General features: G+C 43.5%; 1 protein-coding gene across 3 annotated transcripts in view; it reads right to left on the bottom strand.

The window, feature by feature from the left end:
• The window catches only part of LOC148041432 (putative glycosyltransferase), a 154,899-nt gene extending 135,913 nt beyond the window's left edge, over nucleotides 1–18,986 (bottom strand). Inside the window, exon 1 of one of the 3 annotated variants that reach the window (XM_087679373.1) lies at nucleotides 18,790–18,986. In XM_087679373.1, the coding sequence (XP_087535499.1) occupies nucleotides 18,790–18,944 (155 nt within the window). In that variant the 5' untranslated portion in view covers nucleotides 18,945–18,986. Of the gene's footprint in view, nucleotides 1–18,344; nucleotides 18,696–18,789 lie in introns of those variants that run through there. The other 2 variants (XM_087679382.1, XM_087679390.1) reach the window with 2 other exon arrangements.
• Between the last annotated feature and the right edge of the window lie 666 nt (nucleotides 18,987–19,652).

The raw sequence follows: 19,652 nt of genomic DNA, 5'->3' as shown, positions 1-19,652 counted from the left end.
TTTCTATGAAATTTGGTCAAATTTTGGCTAGCTTGGTGAAAAGCCCCAAACTTGTTGATGAGGCGCATCAAATTGCTCAATTCAATGTTGAATTTCATGAAATTGATGGAGAATGCCTCAATTTTGATGGACTTTAGACAAAATTGGGTGAGTCTAGTGAAAACCCCCAAATTCGGCCCAATTTGTGCTTAGATGGGGCTGTGGATGTGAACAAGGGCCTTCCGAAATGGACAAATAAGAAAATAAATTGAACTTAATATTATTTAATGTGTCAGGTATGAGGCGACAACATGTCGAGGGCTGAAGTGGAGTAGGGACATCTATCGGATGACATGGGCAGTAGCGTGTCAAGTCAGCTAGTCAACTCGTGTCGATGTTGTGAAGCTGTGGTGCTTCAGGAGTGGTGACCTGCACACTACGTAAAGGAGAAAGGCGACAGAAAAACGGCAATGACAAGCAGCGCTTTAGGCGTGGGGTGGCAAGTTGGTGAGGCTAACGGTCATGACTATCGGAAGCAATTGGTGGGCTACTACGTGGCGGTGGCCTAGCAACGGATAGTAGATTTGGGCTAGGGAAAGATGGCAATAGGAGATAACTGTCTGGGCAATGCGACTGTCAAACTGTCCGCCACACCATGGATTGTCGCAAGCAGGTGACTTAGCCAATTGGCATGACAACTCAAAAGACCCAAGACAACAAGCTGACAGCACAAGAACAAGTCAATTCCCCAATAGCAACTGAGACAATACTGAAGACAAGTTGGCATGTCAGTTTGCTACGAACAAGATGACAATGGCCAGAACAAAGGTGTCCGACCATTGATCACCACTCATTGATCGTGACAGAAGCCGACATGATGGCAATGGCTTTGGGCCACAGTCGACTGAGGTGTGGCGCTCAATGGCAATGGCTGCGTGGAAAATGATCACGAGCGATGGCGAGGGCAGTGAAGAAACTTCGCTCTGATACCACTATTGGCCCAGGCATGGAGCAATTGTGCGATTAATGTAATGGAAAATGAATGAGAATGAAAGAATTAATCAATGCACAATGATACTCGATCACGAATGAGAAAGTGTATTAATTGAGTGAGAGAGAGTACAATGCTCAAGGCAATCACAATGAACGGCATAACCTTCATAGGAAACCCTAAAATAAAACCGAACCACACTAGGGGCAACATCTGCATCTAATGACAATTTAAATGCCTAGGGAGTCTGCATCATGAATCAAAAGGCATCAACAAGTAGCCCACAAGATGGCCTACAGTTTCCACTAATGGAACACCCCAAATATGGTGTTGCTTGGCTGAAACAGCCCTCAAACTCCTATCCCCCATTGTTGCAACCTCTTTTGGACATGTCACCACCTCTTCAAGGCACTCCCTCTTTTTTTTTCGTGAAGATAATTAAATTAAGTAGTAAATATATACATCAGACCATCAGGTCAGCATTCTCACTAAATCTCTTAGTTTTTGTTACATCAGACCATTAGACCATCAAAGAAAGTGACGAAAGACTATCGAGGCTTTAACACAAAGGAAAAATCACACATTTGTGTTGGGTGTGAAGGCCCTTTCCGCGATCTCCCATGTATATATTACTTCACACATGTGAACCCACCCTAACGGGTGTAAGTGTACCATACCCTGAGTATAAGTACATTCTTTTATTCTTTGTGTGTACCACACTAGTACACACCTATCCGACTACTCACTCTCACTCTATCACTGTCAAACACTCTTCAGATCTGTATCATTGAACTCCTCGATCACCATGTCTGCTTCACAAGCTCCCATCATGGCCAGACAAACATTGAACTACCATGGAGTTCCACGACCTTACGAGATCACTACAACTGAGTACAATCTCATTTTGATGCATAGAGCCCAACAGTAGGATAGAAGGTAAGTCTGAATTTCACCCTTTAGATTCAGTGCACCGATCTGGTTCTACCTCATCTTCCGCCAAGCATGCATTCAATAACAAGACTCGTTTTAAAAACGGCTCAAACTTTACAACTTGGTCAAACTTGATGATACATGTCCTTGGCTCACAAAACCCATGGGATCTTGTGCAAGGGTTGGAACCCCGACCCAATCCCGCACTTGTTCCATACGAGGTTGTCTGCTCATGGAAGGCTAGGAATGCCTCCACTATTATTGAGCTAATGTAAGGCTTATTGTCTGAGTTTCATTCTCAGCTTCAGCATTTTAAATTAGCGTAAGAGCGATGTACACACTTGACTAACCGCTATATAGCGCGAGATAGGACCCATTGAATAAATCTTGACCATGAGCTTCAGAACTTCAAAATCTCTGACTAGGATAACTTGAAATTCAAGTTGGCTAAGTATCAGCGTCTCCTTGCTGAATTCTCCACTACAAGGACTCCTAAGTCCTCTAATGATCGTCACATTGTTTCTTATTAAGCTGCCACGTAAGTACTTCAATTTTGTGCAGCAAGTGGTTTCTCTGCCCAATTTACCCACATTCTATGATTTTGAGTGTCAACTATTGCATTATGTACGCCTATTCGATTAGTTTCAAAATCAAAATCAAGTAAGGGAATCACAAGGCAATTCCCAGTCTCAACTCAAACCCGGGTGGCAAAATGTACCTAAGAAGAATAGGTGTTGTCAACATTGTCAAAAGGCTGGCCATTTTGACGACGAGTATTGATCAAAGACAAGAGGCAGAGCACAAAAATCCAAGTCACAGACCCCAGCCCCTTAATGGGGCAACCCCCATCAAGAGGGGAAAGTAGGGTGATGGCAAGGGGCAGTAACAAGGTCAAACTCACACTACCACCGATCAACCATCTCAGTCAACAACGTTCTCAACTCCAAAGGGCTTGTCTCACTAGTCTACAGCGGCCCAGATCGTCTCTGTAGAGACATCCCATATACAAGTCTCGTCCACATCTATGAATTGCCTCCTAACAAGGTTACCGCAAAGGCCTACTCGTCACAATCAAGCACATCAACACTTGTTCGGATTGTGGACAGTGGAGCTACACATCACATGACTCCTATAGAGGACATCTTTCGTATCCAAGCCCCTGCAGTCGAGCACGTCCGCATAGGAAACAACTCCTCGATCAAAATCCATGCTCAAGGTTGCATCAATTTTGCCACTGACAAGGGTCCGGATCTAGCTTCGCTAGACAATGTATACTATGTCCCTCAACTTGGGGTAAACTTATTATATGTTTAATAGCTTGCCGGCTAGGGTGAGTAGTTTTCTTTACATTGACCACAGTTGAGATCCTTCACTCTCAAATTAGTTTACTAATTGCTCGTGGTGAGGCACACCCTAATGGCCTATACCACCACATGACCCATTTTCTTACCGAGCCAACAACCGAGGGGTCTGTATTCCATAGCTTCTAGGCATTAGCCACATCTCAAGAGCCTATAAACAATGAGCGTCTTTGGCATTTCCACCTAGGGCATCTTGGCTATGACTCTCTTTATGAGTTGTCTCGTCGTGAGATGGTTGAGGGCCTTCCTCGCCTAAAGCTAGCTCAAGATGTCTGTAAAGCATGTCAACTCAAGAGGCAGCTGTCATGAGGACATGTATATTTGAAACCTTACTTAACATGTGGATTAATTTTTAATCACATGGTTAAGTAAATGTTGTACATGTGAGGTGTAACTAGGGTTAGAGTAAATTTACAAGCCCGAGACCCGAGGAAATCACGGGATGTCAAAGGCAAAAGTTGCTATAAGTTATGCCGCATAAGTACTTAGTGGTATCTGGTGCCAATTGTTGGCCTAGGTCAATCATTTGGCCATAAGTGTTAGTTGGTGACACTAGAGTAGTGGCGTTTAATGATACCTAATGCCAATCTGATGGTCAAAGATGGCGCAGAGACACTCGGGAATGAAAGTTACCTAGCTAATTTAATTATTGGCCAATTATATTATTTTCAGGGCACCGAAATAATTATTAGATTAATTTTTAATATTTAAAGACTAAAAATTAATATTTAATTATGGATAATGTAAAAAAAACCATTTGGAAAGGCTACCACTTGTCAAAAATACCCATGCAAGACTGAAAAACGTCTTTAGAAGCTGGAGAGAGGTATTTTTAGTGTATTCAACTTACAAGAGAGAGAGAGGAGATGCTACTTGTCTGATTTGCAGCCATTGAAAGACCTTCTGAGGCAGCCAAGGGCAGGAGAAGACCAATCAACAGCAGATGACAGCATCTACAAGCAGTTGAGACAAGGCAGTAACAGTAAATGACTGATTTTATTCAGTTCTTTGCTTCTATAAGCTGTTATGGCAAGGCAGCAACTGCATTTGACTAATTTTCAGTCATTCTTCGCGAGACAAAACTCTGAATTTTCTCTCTCTACAGCTTTCTCTCTTATCTCCCAACCATTTCACAGCCTTGCTCCGAAGATCTCAACATTTGGACCCTTGGAGGCTGAGAAATTGTGAATTTCTCTACTGTAAACTCTAATTTACAGCAAAATTAGAATTTAGCAGCAGCCTCAGGAAGCATGCCAAAAATTGGAAGCTCCAAGACTTGGATTTTTCAGGGCTGAAGGTGAATTTCAGCTAAATTCAGGTGGAGGACTAGCCGTCCATTGAATTTGGGGCATTTCTATCATCTGTGAAGTGGATAAAGGCCAATTAAGTGCCCGAATCAAGGGGAAAAATAGATTGAAGACTTACTGGTCACTTTGGACAGCAAGGGGAGTTGAAATACCGAAAGGAATTGGAAGAATCCCATTGTAAATCAACTTCTTCTTCAATAAAGCTAAAGGAATACCAAAAGGGGCGCCAATGTCGAGGCCAATCAGATATGCATTGTCCAATATCAGTAGGTAAATTTGTATTTTCAGATTTGCATTAATTGTTTGCTACTGTAATTAAGTTGTAATCAAGGATTTACCACCTTATCCAAGGAGGAAGACTGGTTACAATAGCATCGTACCCCATTCCCTTAGCAATCAACACATAGAGCTAAGGCACCTCTTAGATTGTTTCACATTGATCTTTGTGGGCCAACATCCACTGCCGCCTTAAACAGGGTGTTGTACTTCTTTTTTATAGTAGATGATCATTCGAGATACATGTGGATGTACTTCCTCAAGCATAAGTCCGATGCTTTCATATATCTCTGCTTGGGTGCTGCTTGTTCATACCAAACGGATTGTCGTGTTGGTTATATGAGGAGTGATAGCAGTGGTGAGTTTGTCTCCCACGAGTTTTCTGTGTTTCTGTAATAGCATGTCATCTCTCACTAGCTCACCTCTACCAACTCCCCCTCTTAGAATGAAGTCATAGAGCATAGGAACCAAACAGTCATGGAAATGGCACGCTCTATGCTGTTCAGAGCAGAGCTCCCTAAGCGCCTTTGGGTTGAGGTTGCTAACACTGCACTGTACATCCTAAACCGATGGCCGATTGCGGCTCTTGCTTAGAAGACCCCGCACGAGGCATTCTTTGGCTCTCGGCCTGTCATATCCCACTTCAGAGTCTTCAGGTGTTGTGCATACACACACATACCTCATGATAAAATAGAAAAGCTCACTCCCCGAGCTAATCTCCTTATCTTTGTTGAATATTCCTCCGAAATGAAAGCCTACCGTTTGTTCAATCCTCGAACAAACAAGGTGTTCGTTAGAAGGGACATCATCTTTGACGAGAGGGATATCCTGCAGTCCTCTACACCAGATTCCGATCTAATTTCTCTTTCCGCATCATTGGAGATCGTGCCTACTAATCCTGGTCTACTAGCTATTCCTGACCTACCTACGAATTCTTCAGCTCCCACACCCCCTCCATGAGACCCATTACCTTACTACTACCAGCAAACCATGCGGGATTCGGGGATCTTACGATCAGATTCCACTCCAAAAGGACCTAGAAGATATGCTCAGCTTGCACTTTAGGCATCATTTATGTCGCCGTTTACAGTTAATCACATAGCGTATTCTGAGCCGCAGGAGGCTCTTCAACACCCTCAATGGCAAGAGGCAACATAGAAGAAGCTAGAGAGTATTAACTGAAATGAGACTTGGACATTGATGGATCATCCGAGCCATAAGAAAGTCATTGGGATGAAGTGGATTTTTAAAACCAAGCTAAAGGCTAATGGAACTTTGAACAAGTACAAGGCTCGCCTTGTTGTGCAAGGGTTTCAACAAAAGCATGATATTGGTTATGAAGAGACCTTCGCACCTGCTGGCAGTTGATATCTTTTCAGTTATTACTCGCGTTAGCTGCTCACAACAATTGGCACATTCGTCAGATGGATGTCAAGAGTGCCTTCTTGAATGGTTATCTGGAGGAGGAAGTCTATGTGGAGCACCCACCAGGATTTCCTTCTACGAACCTAAGAGATAAATTCTACTTGCAGAAAGCTCTTTACGGATTGAAGCAAGCACCGCAGTCTTAGTTCCATAGGATGAATGAGTTCTTACAAACTCACGGATACCATTCTACCCCTTGTGACTCGAACTTATATGTTCGATCTGCTATAGAGGGGGTCAGCTACATTCTGTTGTACGTTGATGACTTACTCATCACAATCTTAGATTCTGCTGCCATAGCAGAAATCAAGGCAAAACTTAGTGCTACATTTGAGATGATAGACCTTGGTTTGTTGTCTTACTTCTTGGGAATGGAAGTAGATCGATCAGGGGGTTGTATTTTTGTGTCACAACAAAAGCACGCACTTCAACTCCAAGAACAATTCACTATGGATCAGACACGACCAATGGCCACGCCTCTCGATCCTACTGTCCACTTGTCGAAGGATACCCTAGGTCAGCCTTTCGATGCGCATACATACAAGTATGTTGTAGGGAAACTTCTTTGGTTAATTCATACTAGACCAAGCTTAGCTCACTTAGTCAAAATTTCACAGCACCTAGGATGTCACATTGGATTTCATGTCTTTATATGTTGCGTTATTTACGGTGTACTTATTCTTATGGTCTCACTTATGATTTTGGTTTATGTCTGCACAGGTACACTAATTCTAATTGGGCAAGAGATCTTGACACCCGGCGCTCCCATGGCGGCTACCTCTTCACCTTAGGCACAACTCCTATTTCCCGGTCCAACTATAAGCAAGAGACAGTGGCAGTTTCCACAGCCGAGGCTGAGCATAGGGCTCTCTTTGATGGCACCACCGAGGCCATCTACCTAAGGAGCTTACTGGCGGCGCTTCACTTCCCTTGTGACTCTCCGACCATTGTCTACTGCGACAACTAGAGTGCCATTGCCCTTGCAGGCAATCCAATCATCAAACCATGGACGCAGCATGTGGAAGTCCACTTCCACTTTTCTAGAGAGCAGGTTGAGCTAAGCACTATCCACCTAGAGTTTGTGCCTTCATCAAACAATTTTGCAAACATTTTAACCAAAGCCGTCAACCAACCGATTCTTCAATACCTTCTACCCAGGATCGGCTTAGGTACACACTTCCATACTTCTTCAAATTGACGAGGAGAGGGTGCCATCCCTCTTCCTTTCCCTTTCAATTTGAGAGGGGACGGCTACTTCTCTTGATAGTGACAGTGATGATCCTTACAGTTTTTAGACATTCATTTATTCTTTTGTATTGTACTTATGGACATTTGTAACTTCATCCGCACTATCACGATTACATGATTGTAAAAAGGCACTTGGACAAGTGAACAATTCCATTATAAGGGCACTGTCCAAGTGACACCGTTGCATTGTATTTTGCGTGAGCATGACATCTTGCATCTCCCTTTGCATTATCCCGTGCATTGGCATTCTATTCATGTAAATATGCATCTGTGCACATTTATCCCTTTTTGGTCTTTTGGAGTGGTCGACTCTGAATCCACCATATTCATAGCATTGCACATGGCAATCTCCAAGACAGTTCTCCCTAGCTTGCTTACTTGCTTTGCTTGTCTTACTTGCTTTACATCTTTGCTATATTTGTGTCACCCACACCTTAGCCATTTTCCTTCTTCATCGACACCCAATAATGATAGGGATAGTATCCTTGTTTTGTAAAGGTCTTGGGTCTAACCATCCCTTATTACTCTCTCTCCGGAGCACGATAGTCAATAGGACGAAAATTGATTTGAAACCCTCACTTAATGTTAAATCTATCAAAACTACAAACCCTCAAAAAAAAAAAAAAAAAAAAACATAGTTGATTCCATCCGCCATTGTAGGACTTGTTAGGCCATTGGGGACCCAACGTACACCTTTTGTCCGATGCTCTAGTCTCTCTAGGATGATCACTTGGGCTTCCTTGGTAAGATAATGTTAGGTTCAACTCACGTCTATGCTTATATAGGAGTATCGATGATCTTTAATAGGACACTAGGGCACTTTTTACTCTCCGTACGAGAGGTTTTTTTCCTAGATTTATTTATTTCATTTTATGTGCCTATGTTACACAATTTTAGGCAATTATCATGTTTCATATTCTTCAGGTGTGAACACTCTCTTAGCACTTATTGTATTTCACATTCTTGGGGTGTGAACACCCTCTTACAACCCTAAGGTTTAAGGGTTATACTACACTTTAGATTATTGCATTGGGTGTCGTGCTCTCACACCCTACACTATCAATTGTACTCTCAGCTTATCTTCAATCTCTCCTTCCTCTCACATATGGTATCAGAGCTCACCTTCAACTCAGTTGATTTCAACCATTGTCAGCAACTCCACCACCACCAGTAGAGCCACTAGCAGGTGGCAGCTGCCTGGCATCACCTACTGCAACTTGCAACTCAGCCCACCACCCGCCAACTGCGCCACCTACAATCTGCCGCCAACGCCACAAGCGCCCACTTCCTACACCAACCCCTACAACCAATGACACCCACCTAGCCCTTGGCCAAGGTCTGCTGACTGTGCCAGATGCCGCCCACCGCCTGCTGTCCGAGGACGCCAGATGGCGCTCGTCTACTCCAGTTCTCCTCCCCATGCCAAATGCCACCATCTAGTGCTCTGTGCAACCATCTCACTCGCCAAGTCAGCCAGCAACTACATAACATTCCAACTCAACTTTGAAAATCAGGGTAAAATGAATTTTTTGTCATTTTTTAATTCATGTTTATTTATCTAGAAGAAGCTTTTGCCCACATAGGCAATCTCAATTCCAACACATGTTTGGGACACAATCACTACAGAGATTTTGTGCATTTTGGGCCACAAACTTAGGGCTTTTGTTGTCAGCTTAGACATTGATAAATGTACATCTGTGACAATCTGAAATAGACTGATTTCGTACATTTTGGGACAAGAAATTTTGGGGCTTTTGCATTTATTTTGCTGAGCATTTATTGCATCTTGGATAACGTGCATTTCAGACAATTTTGACAGTGTGATTAAATTTGCTAATTACAGCAACGTACTTGCTGTAATTTCAGGAAATTCTGAGATTTCTAGGTTAGTCCAGGTTGAGATATTGCTCTTTTGCTCTCTAATCAGTGACATTTATCATGATAAATCAAGGAGGTGATGTATTTACATATGTATCCAAGGAGGATAGGTTGGATGGCAACTATTCCCTCTGGTCCTTCATGATGAAGAATGTGCTGATTGTGGAGAATCTTTGGCATTATGTCAGCGGTGAAGAAGTTAGGCCCAAAGTTGTGGCTCTTGCTACTCCTTTAGGAGGACGCAGACAACGGGCAACTCAACTTGTTCAGCCCGCTCTAGCTCAGCCACTTCCCCAGATATTAGCAACACAAAAGGCATGGGATACACGGGATGCACAGGCTTTGTCGCTGATTGCATTGGCAGTTCAACCATCTATCATCCCTCACATTCGGTCTACAACTTTCTCACGAGAAGACAAAGGCGGTCAATAGGCCGGTTCTACAAGACCTTCTCCCATGGATTGGCTTAGGTATACCCTCCTCTACTTCTTCAAATTGACAAGGGGTGGGTGCTTCCCACATACTTCTCCTTCTAGTTTGAGAGGTGGTGGTTTTCTTCTCTTGATAGTGATAATGGTGATGCTTACAATTTTTCACTTTCGAACATTTATTTATTTATTTATTTTGTATTATATATTGTAAACATTTATAACTTTATTCACATTGTCAGGATGATATGATTGTAAAAGGGTGCTTAGGCAAGTGAACAATTCCCCTGTGAGAGCACTATCCAGGTGTGGCACCGTTGCATCTCCTTCTGCATGAGCATGAAAACTTGTATCTCCCTTTGCATTACCCCATTTATTGGCATTCAATTCATATAAACATGCATCTATGCACATTTATCCCTTTTCACTCATCCTTGGAGTAGTCGCCTCTGAATCCACCATACTCAATGCATTACACATTGCAATCTCCTAATTGCAATTTTTCCCTATGCTTGCATGCAAGCTTTGCTTGTCTTGCTTACACACCACATCTTGCTTGTCTCTCCACATATTCTCCATATACTTGGCACACACATACACAATCCCTTAGAAATCCCTAGGCACTTACTCTAGTAGTGTGTGGGATTATTATACTTGTCTTATAAAGGTAGTGGGGCTATCTATCCTTATCTACCATACTTTGAGACACAGTGGCTCAATGGGACGAACATTGATTTGAAACACACACTCAATGCTAAATCTTGTGACAAATTAATACAAAGACCTTAAAAACAAAAAAAAGATCATTGTTGACTCCATCCACCTTTGCAAGACTTAGTAGACCCCTAGGCAGCTAATGCACACCCTTGGTCCAATGCCCTGGTCTCTCTAGGGTGATCACTTAGGCTCCCTTGGTAAAATAACAATCGCCTCTATAGTCTTGGTAGGTTACCGAGCAGTCGACGTGCACTCTTTGCTCAATGCCTTGGCTGCTTTGGGGTGGGATGCCTTGGTGTTTTTAAAAAGATACACAATGACTTATTTCTCATGGCTCAATTTTGGGCTTGAAAGAGGGTGTTGAGATAAATTGCATTAACCTGACTTAAACAACCCCAAAACATACTTTATTAATAAAGAAACCTTCTTCTTTTAAAAAGAAACGTGATCCTAGAGAGTTATTGTATCCCACATACAAAACTCTCATTTGGATGCCCCAAACTTTCTATAAATAAGAATACAACCCACCACTCTTCCTCAATCTTATTTTTGCAAGTTTCAGGAGCTGTATTTCTGCTATCCACACCCCGTTCGTAGAGAACTCACGGTCAAAGCTTCCCATTGTTATTTGCTAAAATCTAGTGTCTGATTCTAGCCTCCATCTCCTTTATCCTTCTTGGCAACTGTATCTAGAAGCTCTTTCATTGCTAGCGATTGTCCTATACTAGCATTTTGTTGATTCCTTCTATCATCCAGCTACACATAACTTTCTAAAGGCTACGTTTATAGTTTGGAGTTGCCGCCCTAACATCCTTTCTCCTCCCCGAGCTGCGTTTGCTATCTACGGCTACCACTGACTTTCTCTCTCCTCTCTCTGTTGCATTTATATCCTACAACTATCGCCCAAATTTTCTCTCCTCAAGTACCTACGTTTTTAGTCTTTCTCTCTCCTCACTACTAGTTTGTATTAAATCCAGCCTCTCTTTGCTATGTTTGCTATTGTTCAACACACGAAGGCTGCCTTGCTGTGTTTCAGGATCCGCTCGGAGTACAACACACTCTCCAGCTCATAACCTCTCCCTTGATTCCAAAGATATGAGTTCAAGGTTCAACATTCACTACATAGTGTATTTGCTACATGAGCATTGTATATTCAGTAGTTGTTCACTTCAATATTCCTTGTGTTCACTATCTTTGAGTTACCCTAACCCTAACTATGTTCTATGTTTGTCAGTTTGTGTTTTGTCGTACAATTGGTCTTGTGATTTCTACATCTAGAGCATTTCTTCACACAAAGATGAAACAGCATCAAACACACTTCTTACAACTCTCTTTGGGATAGACTTGTTACGCCCCCAACATGCACAACACATAGCTCTCCAATAGTATTAGATGCACAAATTGGCCAATTTTACATCTCGTCACACCAGCTACAAATAGAGAGGGAGAGATACAATTTACACCAAATAACCATATCTGTCAGCTATGCAGGGTAGAGGTAGAGTTAGAGGAGTACTACATATGTCATTGCACAGTGTACTATGAGATCAAAGGGTGGTACTATTGCCTCTTCTAAGAGAGCTTTGGACCGCAACACTTAATCATGGAATCTGAGAACTAGAGATCCCTAGGGGTTTTCTTGCCCAAGCTTCAACACCATAGAGAGATGCCATTGAGAGGTAAGAGAACATTGCATCTAGATCCACCTCGACAAAAAATGCTTACAGAGTTTCCCCCCGATCATCCCAACTCGCCCAATGGCTACCTCTCTAGTCCTAAGCAAATTGTGCCCACAAGGGGTCGCCCTAGAGTGAGCCATAACCTTATGTCAAATGGGATATCCCTGCTGACAACAAAGCCACCCTCACCATTGACATATCCAACCCATTATCACTTACCCCATAGATACTTCAGATGTCCCATGCTAGAGAAGCTACCATTCCATCCTATCAAGGAGATATAGAGATTAGTAGGCACTACATTAGCCATGTACACATTATGACATCCTAGGAAATCATGTCCATGATTGGTCACCCTAGAGTGAGCCATACCCTTACGCCAGATGAGACATCCCTACTGACGACAGAGCCATCCTCACCATTGACACATCCAAGCCATTGTCGCTGACACCATAGACACTTCAGCTATCCCATTCTCCAAGCCATTATGGCTTACCCCCATACTGCAGCATCCTATCAGGGAGATATCAAGATGAGCCAACACTACATTAGACATATACACAATAGGACATATTATTTTACTAAGATTTGTTAGCTTTTACTATAGCCAAAGGTATTTACAAATCACAATTTCATTTACTCACTAGTCATAGTTTGACTGTACTTTTCATGTACTCTACAATGAGATATCATCACGGTTGTGCTATATCCTGAGGTCTCATGTGCCATGTTGGCCCTTGGCAGATCTCTCTCTCTCTCTCTCTCTCTCTCTCTCTCTCTCTCTCTCTCTCTCTCTCTTTGTAAAAGGTAATTGTATTAATTACGAAAAAAATGTACAAGTTTACATGATTACAAGATACACAATGGCTGTAAGCCATCATGTGTAAAATCTCAGTACTAAACAACAAAAGAGTTACAAAAGTCATGGCAAAGACGCAGAGAAAAATGCCCTATGCCAAGGAAGTAAGTCCTCCTGAGGGAGTAAGTCAGAGTGCCGAATGAGATCTATCTGCCAATGCAAGAGACCTTTAAGCCTCGCAATATGTCCCGGAACATTAGAGGCCGAATCAAAAAGAAAGGCATTTCGAGTGGTCCAATTGTGCCAACATCCCCAGTATCTAAGAAAGTGAAACAAGATCTTCATATGCGACTGTGCCAGTGTGGGGTATTTTGGCCGTACAAAAACCCAATCAAAAGGGCTTAGCGAGAAACCAACCACTGCTCGCCAAACCGCTGACAAGAGCGACCAGATATTCTTAGCAAGAGGGCAAGAAATAAATCGATGACGGGTCGATTCCACAGTAGTGGTGCAAAATAAATAATTGCCGTTAGAGATTCGACACTTGGAAAGGGCTGAAGCAAGAGGAAGACCAACAATCATCACCCTCTAAAGAAAGACCTTTCACTTGAAAGGTGTCTTGTTCAACCAGCCCTCCATCACAGTTGCCTTCCACCATGACTGAGATTTCCGCAATCCCCAAACAGTATTAGCTTTAGTAACCAACAATTAATGATCTTTAATCAGAAGATGATACACCTGGTTAGCTGAGGCCTTTTCCAACTTCAACCGACCTGCAAGGTCCCAGTCCTGCCAAGGACGATCCAAAGCAACGGCAGGAAAGGGTTGCCTGCTCTAGAGCACTAACAAAAGCTATTCCCATAAATCACGGTATCCACGAGGGATTCTGAAAAGCCTCATGGCTATACGAAATGATATCAATACATTACGACTGGCAAGGGTGGCATCTGCAACTGAAGTCAAGCCCAAACGTGCATATGAGTTTCAGCATCCAAAATAGCCCTACCACCGATGCATTTGGGGGTACATGTATGCGACCAAGAAATCCATGAAATGCCTGCATGCAAGGAATCCTTCTTCCATAACATGAAACGAATGTGCTGAGTAAGAGCATTCAAAGTAGTAGTAGTCCAAGGCAGCAATGGCAAGAAATATGTGAGCATTGGCAACATAATTGTCTGAGCCACTTTGAGGCGAACATGGAAGGGCCAAGCTTGCGACTTCCAATACAGAAACTTAGCTGCCAGTTTCTGTGAAATCCACTGTAGTAGTTGCTTTGGCCGAACATCAACACCCAAAGGGTACCCAAGATGCCTAACAATGGAACCACGGGGAACCACCTGTCCCTGCCAGCCCAATGACTGTAAATCGGACTCCGTGCAACTGAGAATGGCTGATTTGAAAGCATTGATACAAAGACCAGAAGCATGACCAAAGAGCGTCCAAACATCTAATGCTTTGCGAAGATTGTCCTTGCCTGCACACAAAATCATAAAGCTGTCATCAGCTAAAGATTGACTAATGAAGTGCTGTCCAAAAGGAAGAGACAATCCAGCCAACTGAGTAGAAGCTACCATAGAAGATAACATCGAAAGAATCAGATGAGTCGCAAGGGCAAAGAAGAGAGAACTCAAAGGGCAACCCTATCTCACAGAGCGTGCAAGGACAAATGGCTCGGTAACACCACCATTTAGCATAACTCGCGAAGAAGCCGCAGCACTAATGGTGTAGATCAAGCGGGACATCCGAGTACCAAAGCCCATAGTAGACATAAGTTCTGCAATGAAAGACCAGTCTAAATAATCAAAAGCCTTTTCCAAATCCAATTGAATCAATACCACTTCATGATTAGAGAGCCTTGCATAGTCAATAGCCATTTGCACATTTAAGATATTATGCAGAATGTTTCGGCCCTTAATGAAACCATATTGAAGAGGATGCACAATGGTCGGAAGATGCTTGTGGAGCCGATTCGCCATCACTTTGGAAAAGATTTTATACATCGAACCCATCAAAGAAATTGGTCTCCAATGTTTCAACATTGACGGCGAAGGAACTTTTGGAAGCAGTTTGATAAGACCTTCTTTCCAAAGAAAGGCATGAACCCCGTTTCCCAAAACTGCTGAAACATAGTCGTCAATGGTTTCACCAGTTGGGTAGCAAAAATCTCAAAGAATTCATTGGTGAGACCATCCCAACCGGGACTTTTATCCTTGGGCAGGCGTAACAAAACATCCATAACCTCCGCCTCACAAATATCTGTCTCCAAAGTAGTTTGCATATCAAGTAGAACCTAATTGCGGACCAAATCATAGAAAACTGAGCGTGCATGAGTAACTTGGTCAGAAGGTGAAGGAGAAGAACCAAGAAGGTCTAGAAAATAATTCCTACACATATTCACAATAGTGTGAGAATCAGTGACCATTCAACCTTCTGGATCCTGGAGTCTAGTCATATTTTCTCGAGCAGGAGATGCATGTAGAGCTCGAAAGAACTTATGAGCCTGACAAGCACTATCTTGCAAATTCTCAGTCAAATTTTGCAATTTGGCCTGCTGATAAGATTTCAACTGAAACTCTTTAATAAGATCAGCCAAACGCATCGCCAGTGACAGCAAAAATACATCATCTGGAGTGTCCACCAACAGAAAGCGAACCAAAGCCAGTAAGTCCTCCGCTGCTTATCGACGCCGCCAACAAAGAGAGGCATAATGGATCCCATACTGCCGAACAACCCACTGCACATTAGAGAGCAATCATTCAAAAGAAACATTGCCCTCAGAGGCGAAGTCCAATAAAAATCTATCAATCAATTGCTGCATATAGCCCTGAAAGATTGAATGCTTCAAATAAGACGAGTTCAAACGCAAAGGGAGTCTTATCCAGAAATTGCTTAAAAGGTGCAATGGGTTGTGCAAGTATCTCAAGCTGTAGAGGGAAATGATCCGACAAGGCATATTGCTACAACACTTTCATTTCCAGCATCTCAAGAAGAAAAGCATCATCCTGCATAATATACATGCGGTCCAACCGCGACCATGTAGTTGCATACTGCGCCGAATGGAAAGTAAACCCTGTAGAAGAATGATATAGCCAAGACCAGATATCTTGCTTAAGTACAGCAAGAGCAAATGCATTCCACACACGACTTTTCGGAGCGTCCATCACTGAATGCTCTGATGTGGACTGTGAAGAATCAACACACATATTAAAATCCCCCATCAAAAAACCCCGTTTGCCAAGTGACAAGGAGGTCTGCAAAGTATTCCAAAGATCCCGGCGAGATAAAGAGTGGAGCATAGAGGCCTAGCAACCATAAGATCTCTCCTTCAAATAAAACTTCAATTACTACAAAACGGCCATGTACATCAATTTTAATAAGAACCGGCTGATATTTCTCGTGTACAATCATAAGCACACCAGAATAATGCATGGCATGTGTCCCTGCATAAAACAAACAAAACCCATGGCAATCCACAACTTTTCCTGCTTCACCGTGACTCTTGTGCTCAACAGCACACAAGACATCCCACTGATTCTCATGCAATACAGTCCACATGGCACGTTGCTTATGGCGAGAACAAATGCCTCGCACATTCTACGTGGCTATCTTCATGTGTATTCCAAAAAAAAATCAGAAACGAGACACAGCTTGCCTCAATTTAACCTTTTCTACTAGAATGTCAAGGACTCCCTCATCCAAAAAATCAGCTAACATGGCAAAGAGTTCTGACGGCCAGCTTTTGAGGTAGACAGAATATCCACTGTCTTGGGGATGGAATGAGAATAACGACAATCCCATGGGATAATCACATTACCTCGAGTATCAGAAGCCAACTTAGCAAGTGGGCCCTTTGGACCGTCCGTATAAACTTTTCTAGCAGGTTGATTACGGGGAGCAGAAGAAACCATAGTATGAGCAATGTGCTCTGAAGACAACATTTCTTTCTTGCGCATATAAGTGCACATGGAATCTTGTGAAGCATTAGGCCCAATATCCGCCAGGCCAACATCAAACCTTTTACCTTTTTTGACACGTATATCTACCTAGTCATTGCCACAGGAATCCAAACTCGAAACATGTTGTTTACCTTTATCCAAAACTTCACGTAACTGGGTTGCATCCTGCGACAGAGCATCAAGCACCATATCTTCCATGGGCAGCACAACATGCTCAGCATCTGAAGTCGGTTGCTTCTCTAGGCATTCAACCATAAAGTGCCCCAATTTTTCACACAAAAAGCAATGCCCTGCAAAGTTACCCCATTTCAAACGAAAGTGCAAAGGATGTATGCCAAAGAAATTAAGACGTAACCAAGCACGCCTTTTCCTAGCAGTGTCCCATAACATATACAAACGGTTACGATTCATGGCCCTTAGGCTCGGGGGGACCAGAACAGTGTCCACAACGGCCATGGCATCCTTTAACAGAGGCCAATAGGCAGTCGGACAATTTTCCACTTCAACCCACACCGGGCATTCTCATAGAAGCAGGCACTGAAAATCTGCCATAGGGCGCCATGGCACAACATGGATCAAACAGCGATCAAAAACAATGGCAGTTTAGACAGGAGATCAGCACGATGCTTCTCAGATTTCAATAGCACCTCATAGAAGCCTCAAGGCCCAACAAAAATATCCTCAACACACTCCCCTTGTAGTAGATTGTGCAGCCATTGGCGAATATGGGAAAGCACTAAGATCCTGCCAATGAAAAAAAGTATAACAGCACGGTCATAAAACACCGAAAATGAGCGCAAGTCATTTTTCGGATCCGCCGTGGCTTCCAGAACATCTTCAGTTCCAAAGTCGGAAAAAGCTTCATGATTATGGTGGACATAATCGCCAAGCAGAGTGTTGGCAAACTCCAACAAATGCTCCCAATCAACATCCTGAAAATCCACAGAATCAGAGGCAACCTGAGCATAAGAACGTTCCTGATGATCCATTGTCTCTTCTAAAGTATGCTTGGAGCATTTGCCTGCAGGCTGGAAGTCAGGACCAGGAGGCATCTCTTTTGTGCAAGGAACCATATCCTCTGGTTCCTCTGTATTAGAATCCGGACCAAGGACTGCCACCGTTTGGTCGATAAAAGCCATATCCAAACCAGCCATGTTTCTCTCTCTCTCTCTCTCTCTCTCTCTCTCTCTCTCTCTCTCTCTCTCTGTGTACAGGGCAGGTCAGCTCTGTGATTTGTGCAGAGTTGGTTGCAGTCGTACACTCCCCGTCTCTTTGTCTCTCTCTCGGCACAACAACATGCACTTTGCAGGCAACCACAAGCAGCAGACGCAGTACTGATGGCTGGCGGGGCAACAGCTGGAGTGTACGTGTTAACTGGATAGCTGGTGGAGCCTGTCGAAGTGGCCAGGTGTTCAGCACGTGAGCAGTAAAGAAGAGATTGCCTGACGAAAGCGGTCGGACACAGATCCAGTAGTCAACAGGGGTGCAGCGAACAGGCGACGGCGCAGGCCCAGGAGTCAGGGGGGACGGGGGCGCAAACAGTCGACAGGTAGGTCAACAAAACGTGATGTCGAAGGCAGGGCTCGATGTCGATGTCAGGGGCAAGACGAACCCCACGCGGGTCTGAGGGCGATCTCCCGCAGTGCACAGGGCAGGAATCGCTTCCTCTCTCTCTCTCTCTCTCTCTCTCTCTCTCTCTCTCTCTCTCTGTGTGTGCATGCAGATTAGAGGGAATGCAAACGTTAAGAGAGACATTAACAAACGAATGATGAGAGAGGATGCGTCGGCTGGAAGGGAAAACGGAAAAGACACCTGCTGGCACAAGACAACATGCCTAAATCTTTGGCACCGAGAAGCTCCAAGATGCTGCAGATGAGCTCATCCGGAAGGGAATGGAATAAGCCGAGGCCGAGAGACCTGCGATCGGCGGCGGGGTGATGAAGATGGCAGAAACCATTCCCGTTCATCTTCTCTGCTTTGGCTGAGTCGCTGTCGTTTTACTCCGAGCCTCAAGGCCATTATATAGATACACTGCGAGAATCCAAAAGTCAACGCGGACAATCGATTATTGCACTCCGTGTGACCAAATCTTTCCCTTGGGAAGTTGGGCGGCTGGGCCCTGACCAACCACAATGGCGGCCCCGCCCCGCAAAACCCCGGCCGCCCGCTCCCTCAACACTATATCACACTGGCATTCAATGTATGGGAGAGTTGAGAGCCACAGTGGCCAAGGTAGCATGCATCTCACAAGCACAACCAAAGTAAACTAGGCCCAATTAGTAAACTAGTCCAAAAAGGTCGCATCACTTTTCAAGGTGGATCGCCATTCTTATGATCCAATTTGGCTTGATTCGCCAACCTTCTAAATTTTGCAATTTTATTTGGCCTTATTTAGTCTCCATCTCAAATGTTTAAGAGCTTCTTTCAAGAGGGACACATGGTAGTACTAATACTATTAGCACACTAAACTTGGACCCTAAAATTCAAGGTCCTAGTTTACTTTTCGTATACTAGAACAAATTGGTAAACTAAGACTAGCATCTGTGAGTGGAATGGTCTCGGGCAAAAGAATTTATAGAATGGCTTCATTCGAGTTGGCATAATTCTTGACAGGTTTGAGCCTCAATAAAAAGCAAGAAGGTAAGCTTGTATAATTCCTCTTACTCATATAGAAT

Source organism: Lygodium microphyllum, chromosome 1, assembly GCF_053477565.2.
Source record: "Lygodium microphyllum isolate KBCC chromosome 1, Lygodium_microphyllum_v1.1.10, whole genome shotgun sequence".
Lineage (NCBI taxonomy): Eukaryota > Viridiplantae > Streptophyta > Polypodiopsida > Schizaeales > Lygodiaceae > Lygodium > Lygodium microphyllum.
Note: the sequence above shows the minus strand (reverse complement) of the source record. Positions and strands in the feature narration are given on the sequence as shown.